The 18,038-nt window shown below is 46.0% G+C and overlaps 1 protein-coding gene across 1 annotated transcript; it reads right to left on the bottom strand.

Annotated features, from left to right (window-relative positions):
- Positions 1-1,082: 1,082 nt before the first annotated feature.
- On the bottom strand, positions 1,083-17,049 carry LOC125714713 (ras and Rab interactor 3-like). The gene is made up of 10 exons (XM_048985599.1): positions 16,604-17,049; positions 15,311-15,746; positions 14,047-14,161; positions 13,413-13,485; positions 12,778-12,869; positions 11,230-12,606; positions 4,366-4,674; positions 3,845-3,976; positions 2,865-3,028; positions 1,083-2,547 (listed from the first exon to the last, which is right to left on the bottom strand). The coding sequence occupies exons 1-10, from the start codon at positions 16,648-16,650 to the stop codon at positions 2,230-2,232; spliced, it is 3,063 nt and encodes a 1,020-aa protein (XP_048841556.1). The 5' UTR covers positions 16,651-17,049; the 3' UTR covers positions 1,083-2,229.
- Between the last annotated feature and the right edge of the window lie 989 nt (positions 17,050-18,038).

The raw sequence follows: 18,038 nt of genomic DNA, 5'->3' as shown, positions 1-18,038 counted from the left end.
ACAACCAGGGAGCTGTTAATATGAAAGACTATGTGGGCTAAACAGAATTTTCACCAGCGTCAGGACATTGTGCTCCCACTCGGCATGAGAGCCGTCAGAAACCGTAATTGTGAGGTCACTGTGTTCACCAGAAGGAACAGTGGGCGCTGTGATACGTAGCATGTTTTCATCCACAATATCTAGTGAAGCAAAACTTCCCACTCCCACTGTACATATTAATCAAGCAACAACTGCACAGAAGAAGAGAAGTCAGTAGTAAATCAGACACAGAAGGCTGAAGTGGGTGCTCATGGGAGGTTTCTGAGGGCAGAAAGAAAGATGATTGGCTCAGATACATAACCAATCAGAGTTAAGGGAGGTGGGTCCAAGCAATTAAAGGACGCACGACCAACCAATCAGCTGTCTTGGTCCCACCTCCTCTAGTTCCTTGGATCCACCTCCCATATCGCTTTGAGCCAATCATTTTTCATTCTGCCTTCAGAACATTTTTGTGTAAGTGAAACTCCCATGAGCAAAGTTAGAAGAAGATATGAGAAGGACCAGAATAAGGGGGCAAATTATGTTCATCTGGGGGGGCATGGTGGTGCAGTGGTTAGCACTGTAGCCTAACACCTCTGAGACCCGGGTTCGAGTCGCCGCCTGGGTCACATGTGTGTGGAGTTTGCATGTTCTCCCCATGTCGTCGTGGGGTTTCCTCCGGGTACTCCGGTTTCCCCTCAGAGTCCAAAGACATGCTGAGGCTAATTGGAGTTGCTAAATTGCCCGTAGGTGTGCATGTGTGAATGAATGGTGTGTGAGTGTGCCCTGCGATGGGCTGGCCCCCCATCCTGGGTTGTTCCCTGCCTCGTGCCCATTGCTTCGGGGATAGGCTCCGGACCCCCCGCGACCCAGTAGGATAAGCAGTTTGGAACATAGATGGATGTATGGATGGATTATGTTCATCTTGTCATTCATTCATTTAGTAATATTATTATTATTCATTCATTCATCTTCTACACTGCTTGTCCTGTGCAGTGTTATGGGTGTCCAGAGCCTTTCCTGGACACATTGGGCAAAACATATAACCAAAGATGAGACATCACTCTGTCACAAATTATTATAATTATGATGATGATGCATGACACAAAAGTGATTTTCCAACTACCGCACTTTGGGCTCTGGGTCAACGGCCAAATAATGAGGTCAGTTGTTTTAATTGACCTCTAAATTTAATTAATTACACTAGGATACACAATTAATTACATCCAGGTTCAGTCAGAAGACAAACCATTATGTTGAGATCTAGTATATGTCTCTAGAAGAGTTTGAGTATATACGTAAATGAGGATAACGGAATAAAAACAATAATTTTGTTTGTTATTTCTTTGCAAAGTTGAATTCTATTGCTTGCAAATATAATTGTACTTGTTACAGACAGTTAACATTGATTGCAATGATAAGAGTGATAGTTAAGTTACAACAAATTCTGGGAATAAATGTTTAATATTTAAGTACATGCTATTTTCTTCAAGGAATTCCATCATCAATCTCACAATGGAAAGGGTAGTCAATGCTAAATTAACTGTGGAGATTAATTATTTGGCCAGATGATGTCAGGGATATTGGATTAGCAGGTTACGTGCATCAGGGATGTAATTAGTAGAACAACAAAGCCTCCTGAAGACAAAATACTAGCAGGGATTTAAACACTCCTAAGGCACCAAACCAGCTCCGAACTGTAAAATCTGACTCACTGACGGCTCAGGGAAACCAGCGTAGCCAACTAGAAAGGCTATGTACTTCCCAAGTTATTCGATGTGGACAGCGACGGATATACTTCAGAAGACTGGCAGCCATTTGCCAGCCAATGATGCAGCAGGCTGGGGGGTGGGGGGGGGGGCTTCTGGGGATCCTCATTAGCACCAACCACCAGGTTAGTGCAGGAGGCCACAGATGAAATCTCATTCGCTGGGGAAAGGGGTGGGGCCAACTGTCTGAGATAGAAATGATTGGCCAGCTGCACCTTAAGGGAGAGTAGTAGGGCTTATAGTTTCATCACCACCAGTACTTTTGAGTTAATTCCCCTCCAGGCATCCAGGGGGTGCCATAAAAAAAGGATTAAAATGAGTTTAAAACTACAGTAGCTTTTACATATAAAATATTATACAAAATGTTTTTGGTAAACGTATAGCTAATTTAAAGCACATGAACAGCACCTTACATGACCCTGTTTGGCCCTAGGCTCATCCCTCAGATTAAGCTGTCTGGAGGGGTGGGAGTCTGTAGAGGTGTAGGATCCTTTGCCACGCCCCCTGGTCTGTACACAAAGTAATAGTCCTTGCGGGGCTCACTGTGATGCAGGCTGGACTTCACAGACAGGGGCAGCTCGTCCGGGGCCAGAGGCCGGTAGTGGCCATCTACCAGCACAAACAGTCCGTAGGACTCTGGTTCCAGAACATCGAACTTCTTTGCGCACTGGGCGCACAGCTCTAGGGCAGTGGTGTTTTCATGGGCTCCCAGCGTTTTGGTGTTGGAGCCAGCCTCTAGGAAGGACACATTGATGAAGTCCTGCATCAGAGAGGAAGGTGAGACATAGATGGTTAAAAACTAGACACCAAGTTTCAGTTCCATTCTGCAGACCTTGGGTCTTATGCTCTCAACCCTACAGCCTTTCCCAGTTCCACCCTATATCCTAAGGCAGTGTTTCCCAATGCGGCCCTCAGGGACCCACAGCTGGTCCACATTTTTGCTCCCTCCGAGCTCCCAGAGCAGAGGTGATCCTCTCCCGAGAACACTGCCCTAAAGTCACAGCCTCGAGCAACAGCTCTACCTGTGTCAGCCCACATTGTGAAGCTCACCTACAGAGCACACATAGCAGCCGATACCTGGACGGAGGTACGAGATCCTCGCGCTTTGTTGAGGGTGCGACGCCTCTCCCAGCGGTGGATGGAGTCTTGGATCTCCAGGCTGAGCTGGCCCGTGACCTCCAGCTTGTCGTAGTTCTTTATATGCTCTAGTGCCCCATAGGTAGTCGTCAAGTAGTAGGAACCTAAATCAGACGTAAGTGAAACGTGATCAAATTGGTTCCCAGGCTCAGGTAACAGAGCCACAGAAGTAGCAGTAAAACACACACAACCCTTTCCATCATATCAAGGTCCCATGGAAATGATAGAGAGATTACAGGGAATCATACATGCTGAATGAGACCATCTCCGGTTCATTCTGCTCTAGGGTCATTTACAAGAAAATCAACACATTGTAAAATACAGTGGAGCCTCGGTTCTCGAACTTAACCCATAACAGGAGGCTGATTTGGTCGAAAACTGAATAAATTTTTTTCTCATGAGAAATAGTGTAAATGTGATTAATCCGTTTCAGACCACATGCCTATTTAAATCTGTGTATGTGTGTATGTGTGTAAGTATATATATATATATATATATATATATATATATATATACACACACACTATGCTTAAATCATAAATAAAAAATTCATAGCCTGTACTGTGGAGAGCTAATGGTGTACACTTATTTCTTTTATAAGCTCTGTCATGGTCCTCACAACTCGGTTTGCTGCTATCAATAGCCTTCTTAGGATCCATGGTGGCTTATTTAAAAACAAAATAGAGCAACAAAAGAGCAACCAAGGCAAAGAATATTCCCAGCACAATTGTGCAGAGATGTTCACTACGTTAGCATTAGCGGTAGACTGCCACATATACACGCCTTATCTCCTTCGTTTATACGAAAATAGATGCGTGCTTTGTCAGACAGGTCTTAGCATGAAAGGGCTGGTTGATCAAGAACTGGAAATACGTGAGATTTCCCACTGCTAGATTAAACCATTCTGATCATGCCCCCACCTTCCCCCAGTTGCAGTGCAGGGTCCATTAGCTCCATCATGTACTCCACGTCCAGCAGCAGAGTGGTCATGTTACAACGCACCAGGACATACATGAGCACAGGCAGGAAGTCATCTGCACCGTGGGCTTTTCCTGTGGGGCAGAAGCAGGTGTAGGGTTACTGCAGATGAGGCGCGTTTGCAGGATACGTGAAGACGCCACACGTCGATAAGCAATGAGAGCTCCTCCACATACACAGTGACTGGGGGAATCTCAGTAGAACTGGTCTTAGACAGGGGCGATTATGGGATTTTTTTGGAGAGGAGGACATAAAAGGAGAGGAAATTCATAGAGAGGGGCCAACCAATGATATGTTTTGAATCGGTGATAGACAGTGGAGGAGGCACTCTGGGAGCCAATCAGTTTTCAGCTCGAGCCAGTTTCCCTATGGCCGCGCCCTTGTATAATGCTCCTGGACTTACAGTAATGTAGTTGAGGCATCACCACGATTTCTAAGATGCAGTTGGTTGTCCCAAACTTACCCGGGCTGCTCACAGACATGGATTCGTAGATAATCTTGCAGGCCTTCAGCAGGAGGGAGATCTTCTTTTCGGGGGAGTATTCCTTATGCAGGGAGCCCAGCTTCACCTGGATCTTCTCCATGGCAGGAGTCTCAGGCACGCTGGTGGTGATGCCCAAGTCGGTGGTGGTGGTGCCCAGCACCACCTTCTGATGCTCCCGCAGCCGGTCCAGAGAGCCGTCCTGGGTGTGGAGGTCTCGCAGGCGTGAGTACACAGCTTCACGCAGGGGCTTCAACACGCTCTTGCAGAGAGCTGCCTCGATGATCACCTCTGTAAGTAAGCCCATCAGCAAATGATTATTTTATATATGTGTACATATAAAGTATACATATGCAGTATTATTTGGAAGTTTTAGGCAACCCAGTGTTTGCAGGAACCACCCAATACACACACGTATTTTTTTGGCTTGACCCTTAGCACAACTTTTATGGCTAATCAATACCCCATTGACTTTTTAACACTAATGAAACCAATTATTTAAGTGAGCTGCTGGTGAAATTTAACTAATACATGGAATGGAGAGGTTTGGGAACTGAACTGATGTTCTTCAAGCTATCAGGAGAAATTCTTGTTAGTATTTATTACATTATTCTTAGTTAGCATATAGTATAATTAGGATGGTCAAAATGAACATATTTTTGGGATTAATTAAAAATATTGAACGCTTTAAAATAAATTTACGCAATTAATGACATCATCGCACACTGCATCGTGGGGCAAACATATAACCCTTATAAACCATATAAATCATTGCAAGACACTTTTTTGTACCATTCCTGACCTGCTACACTGTATCTGAAATATACAGCCTTTGTGATTCTACATTAATTTGGTAACTGTTTTTACATTTAAATGTGTAATATAACAAGCTTTAGTCTTAAGAAGAAAATCAAAGTTTTTATTAGTGATTAATCACGATTAATAATTTGAGAAGTCCACGATGAATTAGTAATTTATTAATCGATTGGCAGCCCTAGTTAAAATGTTTTTGTTATAGGCAAATCTACACGTACAACTCAGAAAAATACCTTTACACATTTCCTATGACGGTGCAAATGCACACATCCTGGAAAGTCTTGTTATTTTTAGTATATGCAATCGGAAATATTCAACCCTCCCCCCCCCCCCCCACCTCAAAAGCCTATACAGTGACTATAAGACTAGTTTTGTGAATCAAGATTAATGAAAACATATAACAAAAACATGCAGTAAACAATGAAAACATATTTATTGATTACATATTTGATAACATAAATGGAGCTCTGTAATGGCCTGGCTTGGGCAAAGTGCTCTGTCACGCAGTTCTTAAAAAAATGTTTTCCTAAGGTGGACCCAGAGTAACACTACAATTTGATATCGTGGTACTTATTACAACATTGATTGATTGATCCGTTAAATGCACGGAATGCAGTGTATACCAGCAGGGACGTGCACAGGAATTTTAAGGGGCCATTGCTCTGACCTGAAAAGAAGGACACCCCCTCCCCCAAAAAAAATTTAAAATCACACAGACTGTAGGGAGAACTGAAAAATATACCATTTCTTTATTAATTAAGTCTTTATTAATATACCTTGGTCCAAATTTACTTTAAAGCAGAATCCTCCTATTGGGGGCAACTTTAATAAAAATCTTGAGGACCTTCTCAGTTTCCATTTCCCTTTCTATGGCCAGCAAGAGGAGGTCAGACAGCTGCTCTGATACACATTCTAGCTTAGTGTAGCATGCAAACACCTAAAACAGCGATAGGATTCAAGCATTTTACTATTTTTAATAAAACAATTAATGTAATGTATAGCACAACGAAAATGATTACTTCCATCATTTATGCTTCTTGTTAAAACAAATGTTCGAAAATAACCATCAGCAGACGTATACTTTTCCTACCAAAACATTTAACATATGATAACCTGGTGCGTTCGTTTTTCTCTCGGAACTCGGAAATTCCGAGGTGAGTGACATCACGTCCGACAATCTCCCGTTCGAGCTACCACAGCTCGGAACAAACGTGGCTGCCTCCATGAACACGTTGCTGTGTGTTGTTGCCTTATATTTTAGGAGATTTGGAGTGAGATTATTTTTTCCGAAGGACAAACAAGAAACACAAACTAGTCAAACCACATTAAAAGCTTTATAAAATATTTTAGTGCGTTCATAGCGATGTTCTTTTTTCGAGAGGCAGTTGCATATATAGGCTCTGGCTCTAGTGTTGTGGATGTGTGCGATGCAGCTGAAAGGGAAGCAGACCGGCTGAGCTTTCAGGAGCTGCGTCCGTTTGCTTTGCCTATAAGTTTATCGAGTGGAGGTGAATAGCTTGATGGCGAAGTAGCTAGTCTCAGAATGAGCCTGTAACGTTAACGTTACTGCCATATGCATTAATCTCTACCTTACATGAAGTGTTTCGGGTGGCGTTTTTAAAAAATGCACGGTTTGCCACCGTTCAGTAGGTGCACAGTGCAGGAGAACGGACCATTCAGGGACTGGCGCTAAGTTCTGAAGCTGTTGAGTTGCTACTGTATGTGACTGAGCTCCACCCAGCGTGACAAGTTAAAAAGCATTTTCCTGACGAAGATGACTTGCGCATCTTTTTTCCTCTTCACGCGGCGAAAGCTCGTGACAAAATATATATAATGTTTTTTTTCTAGGAGGGGCAACTTGTGTCAAATAGGGCAGGCGATCAGTTGCCCAGACAACTTTAGCCCTGGCCTCTGCCCCTCCCTGCATATCAGCTCACTAGCTGAAGAGTCCAATCATTGGCTTCAATCCTCCAACAGAAGGGATTACGTTCCACGTGACATGGTGTTCCTGAGAATCCAGAATGTCACAGACATGGTCAAGGTTGTCAGTTCTTCCAGCCGAAAAACATCCCCACATCATCAGTGCCCTACTTCCACTCTTGACCGTGGTGGCATTCTTCTGGTCATGAGCCTGGTCTTTTCCACACTGCTCCAAGTGTCCAAACAGTTTGGTGTCATCAGTCCGTACAACTGTCTCGTCAAACTCTGCAGGCCTATCCAAATTCCTCCTGGCATATTGTAGTAGACCTATTGTAGACCTATGATGTTCCTTTTGGCCAAGAATGGAATACTTCTCGGAGTCAAGCTATGAAGTCTTTGTTTTTCCTGTGTTGGTCTCTTGTTGCCTCTGAATCAATTCCCTGGCCTTGTCAGGTCTTCCTGTAGGCCTTTTGTAATAACATGTTTTTTTTTATTAGTTTTTAAGTTGCTAAGGTAACTTGAAATTTTGGGATTCCTTCCGCAGTCTGGCAGGGTTGTGGCTGTGCCATAAGCTACAAATTTCCATATGATGCTCCCAGTTGTGTCTCTTGACATGTTAAATCTTCTCGAAATCTTCTTATACCCAATGCCCTTCAGCTGCAGTGAAATAATTTCTTCTCTCAGCTTTTGTGAAAGCTCCGTAGTCTTAACCATGATTGTAGCTCACCTTCACCACATTCATGGATAGGATTTTCACAGCTGAAGCAAATTAAGGATCATCATTGCATTCCCAAAGGCTTAATTATGTTTTAACTCCACTTTAGGCCATAAAAACTAGGAGAAGGTTTTAACAACCGAAATAGTCTTCCTGCTAGTGTAGTGCAAGCTAAAACCTTGGATTCCTTTAAATCAGAGCTGAATAAATTTTAACAACTCTGAGCTATTAGTTGAGTTCTCCTCATATGAGTCTGATGGGCCAAATGGCCTCCTCTCATTTGTAAATTCCTTATGTTCTTATATTATATAGGAGCTGAATAACTGTGACGTGTTTAAATTAACAAAATATCCTGTTACTCTGGAATACTATATCATACATGGTCTTTGTAGATTTTCTATATCACTCAACTGACAATTAAGTCATCTAGCTCTTTTAAATAAACAGGATGGATGGATGGATGGATGGATGGATGGATAGACGTGTATATTGGATCCTTGTTTAAATGTTATACAGGTAAGGTGATGACAGTTAAATAATAGCATTAGTCACTGGGAAATCTGACCTACTTCTTTGCTTCATGGATGAGGAAATTGGTGTTGCTATGAATTCAGCAATGTACTAGTAGCAGAGAACACTGGAGCAGGACCCTGAACACTGGAGCAGGTCCCTGAACACTGCAGCAGGACCCTGAACACTGCAGCAGACACACGACTGAAGACCTCGAAAAAGATGTAATTTTAGAGTGGTCAAGTCAGAGTGAAGACATGCATCCAACTGAAATATTGCATTAAAGGAGGTCTTCAAAAACGATCCAAATGAAGCAGTTGGTGGAACAGTAAGTCAAAATTTCTCCCAGCTAGTGACACCACAGTCATAGGAAACAGTCATTTTGCCCCATTGAATCTACTGCTGTATATATTTTTCTGCCCCAAGCAGTTTTGTCAACTTTTATTCAGCTGAGCTGAATCTGTTTAGCCTCGAGCAAAGGAGACTAAGGGGGCACATGATCCGGGTATATAAGATTCTAACAGGTCCGGATGCTGTTTCAATATTAGTTTAAATACTAGCACTCGTGGTCATAAGCGGGAATTAGCGGGAAGACATTTTAAAATGAATTTGAGAAGCACTTCCTTACACGGCGTGTAGAGTATGGAATAGTCTTCCTGCTAGTGTAGCGCAAGCTAAAACCATGGGTTCCTTTAAATCAGAGCTAGATAAGATGTTAACGACTCTGAGCTATTAGTTAAGTTATCCCCAAACGAGCTTGATGGGTCGAATGGCCTCCTCTCATTTGTAAATTTCTTATGTTCTTAAATAAGATAAAATAAATTATAGCAAAGTACAAATATCCATTCACTAGCATACTATCCAGCGTGTACCCCAGCTTTGTGTCCTTCCTGGGATATGTTCTAGAGCTCTTCGACCCTGGCAATAATGAACAGTTAGAAGATAGATGAATGTAAGGAAAGGTCCATTGTTATTTGTTAAAAGGGGTCACTGTAACCTATCGATGGCATTTAACTGCTGCTCAGATATCTTGTGAAATATATTAAAATGTCAAACCTTTCCACGGGGGTGTACTTACTCTGTCACACTATTGTATACATATTGTTTATAAGTGTGCCTATATATCGTTTTATCTGTTCAAATCAACAAGCTTGTGATTCCCGCTTTAAAACACAGTGAAGGAGACCCCTGGTCCATCTCACACATTACTGAAGAGAGCATCGTCACAGCAAACCTGAGTGTGATTGATACCCTTGTTCATCACTCCCTTTAACATCAGCATGGGATTCATCATCATGGTGGGAATGTGCTACGTGTTTTGTCATGTTAGAATTTCTGCGCCAGAACATGCGTGCATGTGAGCATGCGTGCTCCACCAGCTCTGCTCGTAAACGTTTCCTACAGCATCAGTCGACATCCGGAAATGATGTTGCCACATCAACCATTAGGAGACCAAAATATTTTTCTTTATTTTTATCTCTGAGTAGATCTGAGCCCCTCATATTGCGCAGTTCATATGCTATACGCGAATGATTATAGTTCTGCGACACTGAACACAGCAGTGAAAAGACAGTAGCAAGGCAGAGAGAGTTTCAAATGATTGCTGACACTGCAGCGATTATTGTGAAAATATTTCACTCCCTCGCATCCTAGTTATCAATACAAATGGTGGACGCTGGTTATGTAAAAGGCTCAGACCGGTCACTGAGAGAGCACAGTGTCACAGGCAGCAACGCTGACCCTACCATCATTTAGTAACAGAGTACAGCCAACACTGTTAACAACAGGGGTCTGAGGCAGGAGGGGACCTTTCATAAGGAAATTAAGTCCAGAGAATTTACAGAATTTACATTTATTTATGCAACATTATATGATCATTTAAATGATAGCAATATGTCTGTTATTAGGATTTTAAGTGACAGTTTTCAGGATAGACAAAGTCGCCCCTCCCCCATCCATGCTGTAATGAAATATTACAGCTTTGAGACCCCCCCCAGCTTTTTTCACACTCATGTAAATCTATAAGTCTGTCCCCTGGCCTGGGGTGCTTAATTTCTCAGTTATACGTGAACTGCTATGGTTTACATGCGTTATGCGTGTCTTTGTGCCGAAGGAGGCGATTATGACACGTTTAACTCCTTCCAGCAGCATTCTGTGGTAGGTGACATCCCTGATAAGGAGGATATACACATTCTCAGACACTCACACACATACATATACACATACAACAAATATAAAAGGTGTAACTGTTAAAATGCATAGGTTTTTGTGATGAGATCAGAATAAATCATTTAAAAAATCTAATGTTGTGAAAAACGTTTTGTACCCATGACATCTTTCAACAATGAGACCCCTTTAATGCTTTGTAAGCTCTCCGCGGACCATGGTTTTTACTGTGAGTGAATGTCAGGAAACTCCTACTTGGACAGCTGAATGTTTTTTGGGGTTAATCAGAGTCACATTAATTGATGGCAGGTGTCTTCCCCAAAAGACTGAATGCTGTAATTCAATCAAAAGGTGCTTAAACAAAGTTTTCTTTTAAGGGTGTGCTAACTTATCCAACCAGCTTATTGTATGTTTTTTTATTTTTATATGTTTCCTCCTAACAGCTTTGTTTGCTTTTCAACTGAATTGTACAGGTTATAGGTCACATTACAGGGGGGATACATTTTGAAATGATTTATTATGGTATCATGTTGTAAAATCATAAAAGCTTGGCATTTTAACAGGGGTGTGTGTGCTTTTTATATCTACTGCGTGTGCGTGTGTATATATAGATGATGGGTGGGTGGATGGAGAGATGGATGGATGGTATGTGCTGGACGTCAGTGTTTAGAATGGTGTGAGCTCGAAGCTCCATGGTGTGTGCCCAGGTTGTTCCTTACCTAGTTTTTCCTCAGGATGAACCACCGGTTCCAGGATGGCCTTCAGCTCAGCACTCTGGATCAGGTAGTTCTTCAGCTGAGTCATCATCAGCCTAATCTCCTGCAGCATCTCCGTGCTCGAGCTGTGCTGCTCCATGGTCTCCAGGGTGAAGGCCCGGTAGTCCCGGACCAAATTTCCAAAATAGGTCTCGCGGTCCTGGGCCAGCTCTACGATGCGCTTCTTCAGCTTCCTATCGGCACTCATGAAGCTGATGAAGATGTGGGAAAGATTGGCCATGGAGAGCCTCTGCTTGGCCTTGTCCAGCATGACAGTGGGGCTCTTCTTCACTGGGATCACTGGGCTGCCAGTGACGTCGGCCTCCTCTTCCGTGCTGCTTGTTGAGTAGGAGTCGTGGTCGAGCTGAGTCACGCCACCCTCGGGGGAGTACAGGGACACATCGGAGCCCTGGAGGTCAATGTTTGAGATGGAGCAATGCGTTGGCGTTGGGATTGTGATAGTCTGGGAGGGAGCTTCCTGGACTACTGTGTCCAACTGCTCCTCCTGTGATTCTTCTCCTATTGTTGGAATCGCTGGAGGGAACGTAACATGGGATTGCCTTTTCTTCCTGGGTGGGGGGACGGGGGTCTGTTTCTTTATCGGGGCAACAGCAGGAGCCACAGGGTCAGGAGGCTTAGTCGGGAGGGTGGTAGCTCTGGGAACCCCCTCATCTGCAGGACCTGTCTCTGAGCCTGGCGCATCGTCGATGCAGACCAGGGTGGCGACGGGCACCGAGCAGACCGTCTCACCGCCATCACTTGGCATGGCCCCCTGCTCCTCTTCCTGCACTGGGGGCTCTTCAGGCTGCTTTTCCAAATTCCTGCGACGGGGTGGGACGCTGGGGATGCACTGCTGGGCCGGTGGCAGCGCTGCTGCAGGAATGCTGGAGCTGCATGGCGGTGGCGGCGGCGGAGGAAGCTGCGCGGGCACACTCGGGCTTTCCCCTACCGCACGCCCCCTGGGAGTGTACAGGGGGGGATTAGTAATGTGTCTTAGGGCAGCAGAGGAAGCAGGCCAAGATGCCCGGCCTCTTGCCAGCTTGGCTGACGCTGATTCCTCTGAGAATTGGGGCCGTGGTGGAAGAGGCGGGGGCCTCTTGTAGCGAGGCGGGCCCTGACCCGGGGTGGTCAGGCTCTGGCTCCTGGAGATGGGCGGCGTGTGAGACGGGCTGCTGCAGTACTCCTCGATGAAGATGGGATTAACGTACCACAGGCGATCATCCCCTACGGACGGCTGGAGCTCGCATGAGCACTGGCTAGCGTGACCGTGGGTGGAGCCCCGGGATCTGGGACAGACCTTCCCCACCTCAGGGCACCGGTTCAGGGCTGAGCCCCAGAATTCTGCAGGGCAGTGATGGTGAGAATGCAGATCAGAGCAGGACACTCGCTACTGAAAATGACACAATGCAAACTTCCTCCTCGGACGGAGGAAAAGCACCTCGCTCAAGGTTTGGTGTCTCAGTCCTTTCCTGGACTGCCAGTTATTAAGCTGCACCACCGCTGCCCGCTTACCTGAGCCCAGGCTGGAGATCATCTCCATCTCTTCATACTTGGTTGCCAGGGCAATTGCCTGGGGTAACTTCAGCTTGAATGGAAGAATATCTCTGGAAGAACAAAGGAGCGTGATGCTAAAAGGCAGGATGGACTAGATCTTTATGATTTAGAGACCAACAACTGACATGCATGGACCATGAGAGAACGTGGACGATGTTCTGATTGTTGTTGACTACTGTCCTGCACTTTAGGAATGACACCCTCTTTCCAAAAGGGATCAGGTAACACTGCATGCATTTTATTTTTTCGAAGAGAAGAAAAAATTGTAGTGACAGTGACACGAGTGACTGGCAAATGTTAATTATCCAGTTCTGGCTGTGATCACAGCTTGACAAAGGAAGAACCTTTAAAGTTGAAAAATGCCAGTAAAGTGCTGATATGTGTCAAGCAGGAGGGGAGCCCTGAGTGTTTAAAAGCCCCAACCATCACAGTGTCCCGACAAGGGACCAACTCAGTGCCATAAACTGCAGAGTATTCGTCAAATTCCCCCCATTGAGAAAAATTATATCAGCTCTCACAGCTGTCGCAAATGCAAATGGATGTACATGGCCAAGGAGAGTAGATCACGGAGCAGGACGTCAGGACTCTCTTACCGACTGACACAGTAGAACGCGATGAGTTTGAAAATGTCGTCGAACACTAGGACTGAGCCGTCCACGTAGATCACTGCATGGAGGACAGGAAGGGGGGCGGGAGGTGGTAATGAGCACTGGGCTTGTGATACAATGATGAGGTCTTCAGAAATACATAAACGCAAACACACACTCGCAGGCTTATAACCACACAGAAGAGAATTTCCTGTTTTGTCACAGTAGGGACTGTAAGCTTGCACAGGACTGCACAACACTTTGCCCAAAGCGCTGATGTGGCTCCTCCGTATTACTCTGATAGCGTTACGCATCTCCTGCTGACAAACCGGTCAGAGGGGTCACGGGTCTCTTGGTTCTCTGTATTTAGAGAAGAAAGGAATGCTGCCTCTGGCAGAGCCATCAAGCAGGAAGTGGTGTCATCACATCAGCTCGGAAAAGGAAGTGGTCACTCTGTGAGAAGTGACCCACACAGGTTTGCACATCTAGCTTTCATGTGCAGCCTCGCTTGACAGCGGAGGAGAGAGGTGCGGTTTCAGAGATCTCAGAGGCAGCCGGAAGGTGTCAGAACTGGCTGAACAAAACCCAAATGTTAGATAGCCAGATGTTAGCCAGGTCCCCTGCGTTTTTGGCCACTCACATGACTTCTGGTCCTTGATTAGCAGATCCTGGACTTGTGGCACCCCCTCCTGGTCAGAGAGGCGCACTGATAGGACCATCTTCTTCAGGCATGGATTTTTCCTCACTAGAAAGACCTAGATGTTTTTTTTTTTTTTTTTTAAATAAAAAAAAATAAAAAAAACATTCATCGATGTTGTTGTGACCCAAACATTTACTTTTGACAGCAATCTGCCAGTGCCTGTATCACTAAGACAATTCGCCTTCTACAGCAGTACTGGGTGCATTATTTTTATAGCTCACTGAATAACTTTAATTTTACTAATTTTTATATCATTTATATATTTTACTGAAACCAAGATACTGCAGCAAACCCACCTTCATGTCCTGCAGTACCATGTGTGCATAGTGTGAGAGCCTTGCTCTGCAGTTCAGTACCATATATGGAGTGTGGGAGCCTTGCTCTGTGGTTCTGTACCATATGTAAAGCATGATAGCCTCACTCTGTGATTTACCCTAAACCTTGGATAGACTGTGATGAACTCACTTCATGGTTCTGTACTATATGTGTAGTGTAATAGCCTCACTCTGTGGTTTTGTGTCCTGTATGGAGTGTGATAGCCTCGTTCTGTGGTGTACCCTGTAAGCAGTGTGATAGCCTCGCTCTGTGGTGTACCCTGTACCCTGTAAGCAGTGTGATAGCCTCGCTCTGTGGTGTACCCTGTACCCTGTAAGCAGTGTGATAGCCTCGCTCTGTGGTGTACCCTGTACCCTGTAAGCAGTGTGATAGCCTCGCTCTGTGGTGTACCCTGTACCCTGTAAGCAGTTTGATAGCCTCGCTCTGTGGTGTACCCTGTACCCTGTAAGCAGTGTGACAGCCTCGCTCTGTGGTGTACCCTGTACCCTGTAAGCAGTGTGACAGCCTCGCTCTGTGGTGTACCCTGTACCCTGTAAGCAGTGTGACAGCCTCGCTCTGTGGTGTACCCTGTACCCTGTAAGCAGTGTGACAGCCTCGCTCTGTGGTGTACCCTGTACCCTGTAAGCAGTGTGACAGCCTCGCTCTGTGGTGTACCCTGTACCCTGTAAGCAGTGTGACAGCCTCGCTCTGTGGTGTACCCTGTACCCTGTAAGCAGTGTGACAGCCTCGCTCTGTGGTGTACCCTGTACCCTGTAAGCAGTGTGACAGCCTCGCTCTGTGGTGTACCCTGTACTCTGTAAGCAGTGTGATAGCCTCGCTCTGTGGTGTACCCTGTACCCTGTAAGCAGTGTGTGAGCTGCTGACTCACCCCAGGAACCTCTTTCTGCAGGATGAGAGTAGCGCGCTCAGGCGCCATGCCCAGCTGCAGCCACACGGGACATGTCTTTATGAGCCTCTCCAGAACGCTGATGTTCAGTGGCACAGATGGCACCGAGAGCTGCATAGGGGTTGGGGGGGACTGGGATACAAAGTCCTGAGGAGGCGAAGAAGTCCGGTCCTGGGGGGAGGAAGGAGTGGCAGGTATGGAAGGAGATGTGGGGCCTCCATGAGACGTGGGCCTGTGGTTCTTGAGAGATAGTGGTCCGGGGCAGGAAGCCAGAGAGGGCTGCAGGTCCAACAGGGGCACAGGCCCCAGTGCTCTGTTTGAGGTGGTCTTCAGGAAAGCAGACGGGGAGGAGGAAGCTTCACAGGGGGAAGCTGGGACAGCTGACCCACTGTTGGGGGGGCGAGAATCTAGACTGACCCTTTGGAAAGATATGGGGGGGGGGGGGGCGTTACTAATAGGCATACTGCCTTCCCATGCACGTCCTGACTGGTGCTGACTCACCCCCACATTGTCTCCCTGTTCCTCCTTCAGCACTTTGATTCAATCCCAGCCGCCCTGAACAGCCTTGTTTTTCGTTTCACAGATAACGGAACTCCATCCACAATGCATCCAGACGTCCTTCAGTTTACTTTTAAAAAACACTCAGTGTGATAGCCTTGCTGAGCAGTGTACCCTTAACCCAAAAAACAGGCCACCGAGGTGGTGTATTTATACACAGTGAACCTTACGCCTCGTTAACAAATGGTTCCGAAAAAAAACACATCTATGATACCGGTTCTGTGTATCAAAGCAACATGTTTACTTATCAAGTAGCGTTCAATTTAACAAGAAGCTACTTATCTGAAAGTTTACGTGCTCTCTTGTCTAGTAACTTCAAATGAATAATTGCAAATATACTTGAATTAATATTTTTAGATGTTTTAGGTACTATTTATACACTAAAACTTAATTCTGTTCCTTATTTTAAATAGGTTTTATGAGTTTTCTTCTTTATGCCATATCTGTTTTATGCTGTGATTTCCATTTGACACAATGGAAAAACCATCATCAATAATTAAATGACTGATTTCCTGATTTTTACACTGCGCATACATTCTGGAATAATAGGCAGGGCAGCAGTTTGGGACTTTAGCTCAGTCACCTTATGAATAAAAACACAGGCTTGTTTTCTTTTTGTTGATTTTTTTTAGTTGCCCAATTCCCCTCCGATCCTGAGTAGGCAACGCGAACAGCGGCTCGGGCTGCCTGCCTTTGGGAAGGTGAAGCGTCACCTACCGTGTTTCCTGAGTGACACCAGCCGTTCTCATCATCGCGGTGGCCATCGGGGGGTGGTTGCACACCCCCGCCGTCCTTCGCCGCCAAGTCACACCCCGGTCCGCGGCGCCTGGGCCCTCCTCAGGCGGGGGCCACCCTCCATCTTCCACTCGCCTGTCTTCCTTCTGAATTGCGAGATCCTCAGCCCTGAGCTGAGAAACAACAGAGCGAAAGAAAAAAGAAGTACGGAAAAGGCTGCCCCCCCCCCTTCTCTCTCTCTCTCGCTCTCTACTTCCTGTGTTTCTAACAGCCGCTCTGTTTCTCTGAGAACTTGTCCAGAGTGGTCAACGAGTTCTGCTAACAGCACATCCCCCTCCCACTCCGCGGAGAGCACAGGGTCCCGCCACACCTACCGGCCCCCAGCTTGTTGTCAGTCAACCCCTCCTCCCACCCCCATCAAAAAAATCAGCCATCCCGGCCCAAAGTGCATTCTGGAATACCCCCTCTTCCACCCACCCTTCAGCAGAGACCTACGAATATATAACACCTCCCCCCCTACATGAGATTTGTTGTTCTTGTGAGGAAAAGCAGCCTGTGCAAAGCTCAAAGCATGTGCGGGGCTTGCAGAGCCACCCCCCTCCCCCGCCCCCCTGCTTTCCTGTGTAGATTAAACAGTTCCAGATGTGTGCTCACAGCACAGCCTTTGGTATGCAGACGCTGGTCACCACGTGCACCCCACCACCCCCACCTAACTCTAAACACTGCCTCCTCCCCCCACCGCAGTAAAATGTGTTTTCTTCATAAATGCACCCCCCCCCCACCGCGTCTGGCACTGTAAGTTGGCCGGTATTTATTCCCTGTGGCGCCACTGACCGATAGCGCCTCCCCTGTCCAAAGTGCAGTCCTGCAGCAGCATGTGGCTTTCAAGTCATGCACATGCTTGCTCATCCAGCTGTGAAAGATCACAGCCGCCAAGCGGTAACACACCACTCTGCAGTGCTGCAGTGCGGGGGTGGGGAGTAGGACCCGGGAACTGCACGCTGGAGCAAACCGGAGATCAGGGATGGGAGACTGCGTTTCCAGGACATGGCAGCAGGACGTGGTCGGGCAATACAGCACAGGGGTCACACTTAGGTGCTTTGGGGACGGAGGGAGAGAGAGAGAGAGAGAGAGAGAAAAAGGCAAATTTGCTAGAATGTTAGGGGATCAAGCAAAATTTACTGGGGAAAAGAAACACTCAGCTTACATTACCAGCAGACATTAGGAAGATGGCAGGTGTTTGTCCATATAAAAGAACCCAGTCATCTGACTCACCTCCCTGTCAGAGCCAAGCACAAACCTGTACATATTCAAAATACGGTTGGAGTTCAGGGTAAAATCAATATATGCACATTCCTGAACCCATACTAAAATCTCAGTAGCAGCCAGGCAGGACCAACCTCGTCTGCAGTAGGAC

The sequence above is a fragment of the Brienomyrus brachyistius genome, chromosome 19, assembly GCF_023856365.1.
Source record: "Brienomyrus brachyistius isolate T26 chromosome 19, BBRACH_0.4, whole genome shotgun sequence".
NCBI lineage: Eukaryota > Metazoa > Chordata > Actinopteri > Osteoglossiformes > Mormyridae > Brienomyrus > Brienomyrus brachyistius.
This window is presented reverse-complemented; position numbering and strand designations above follow the sequence as displayed.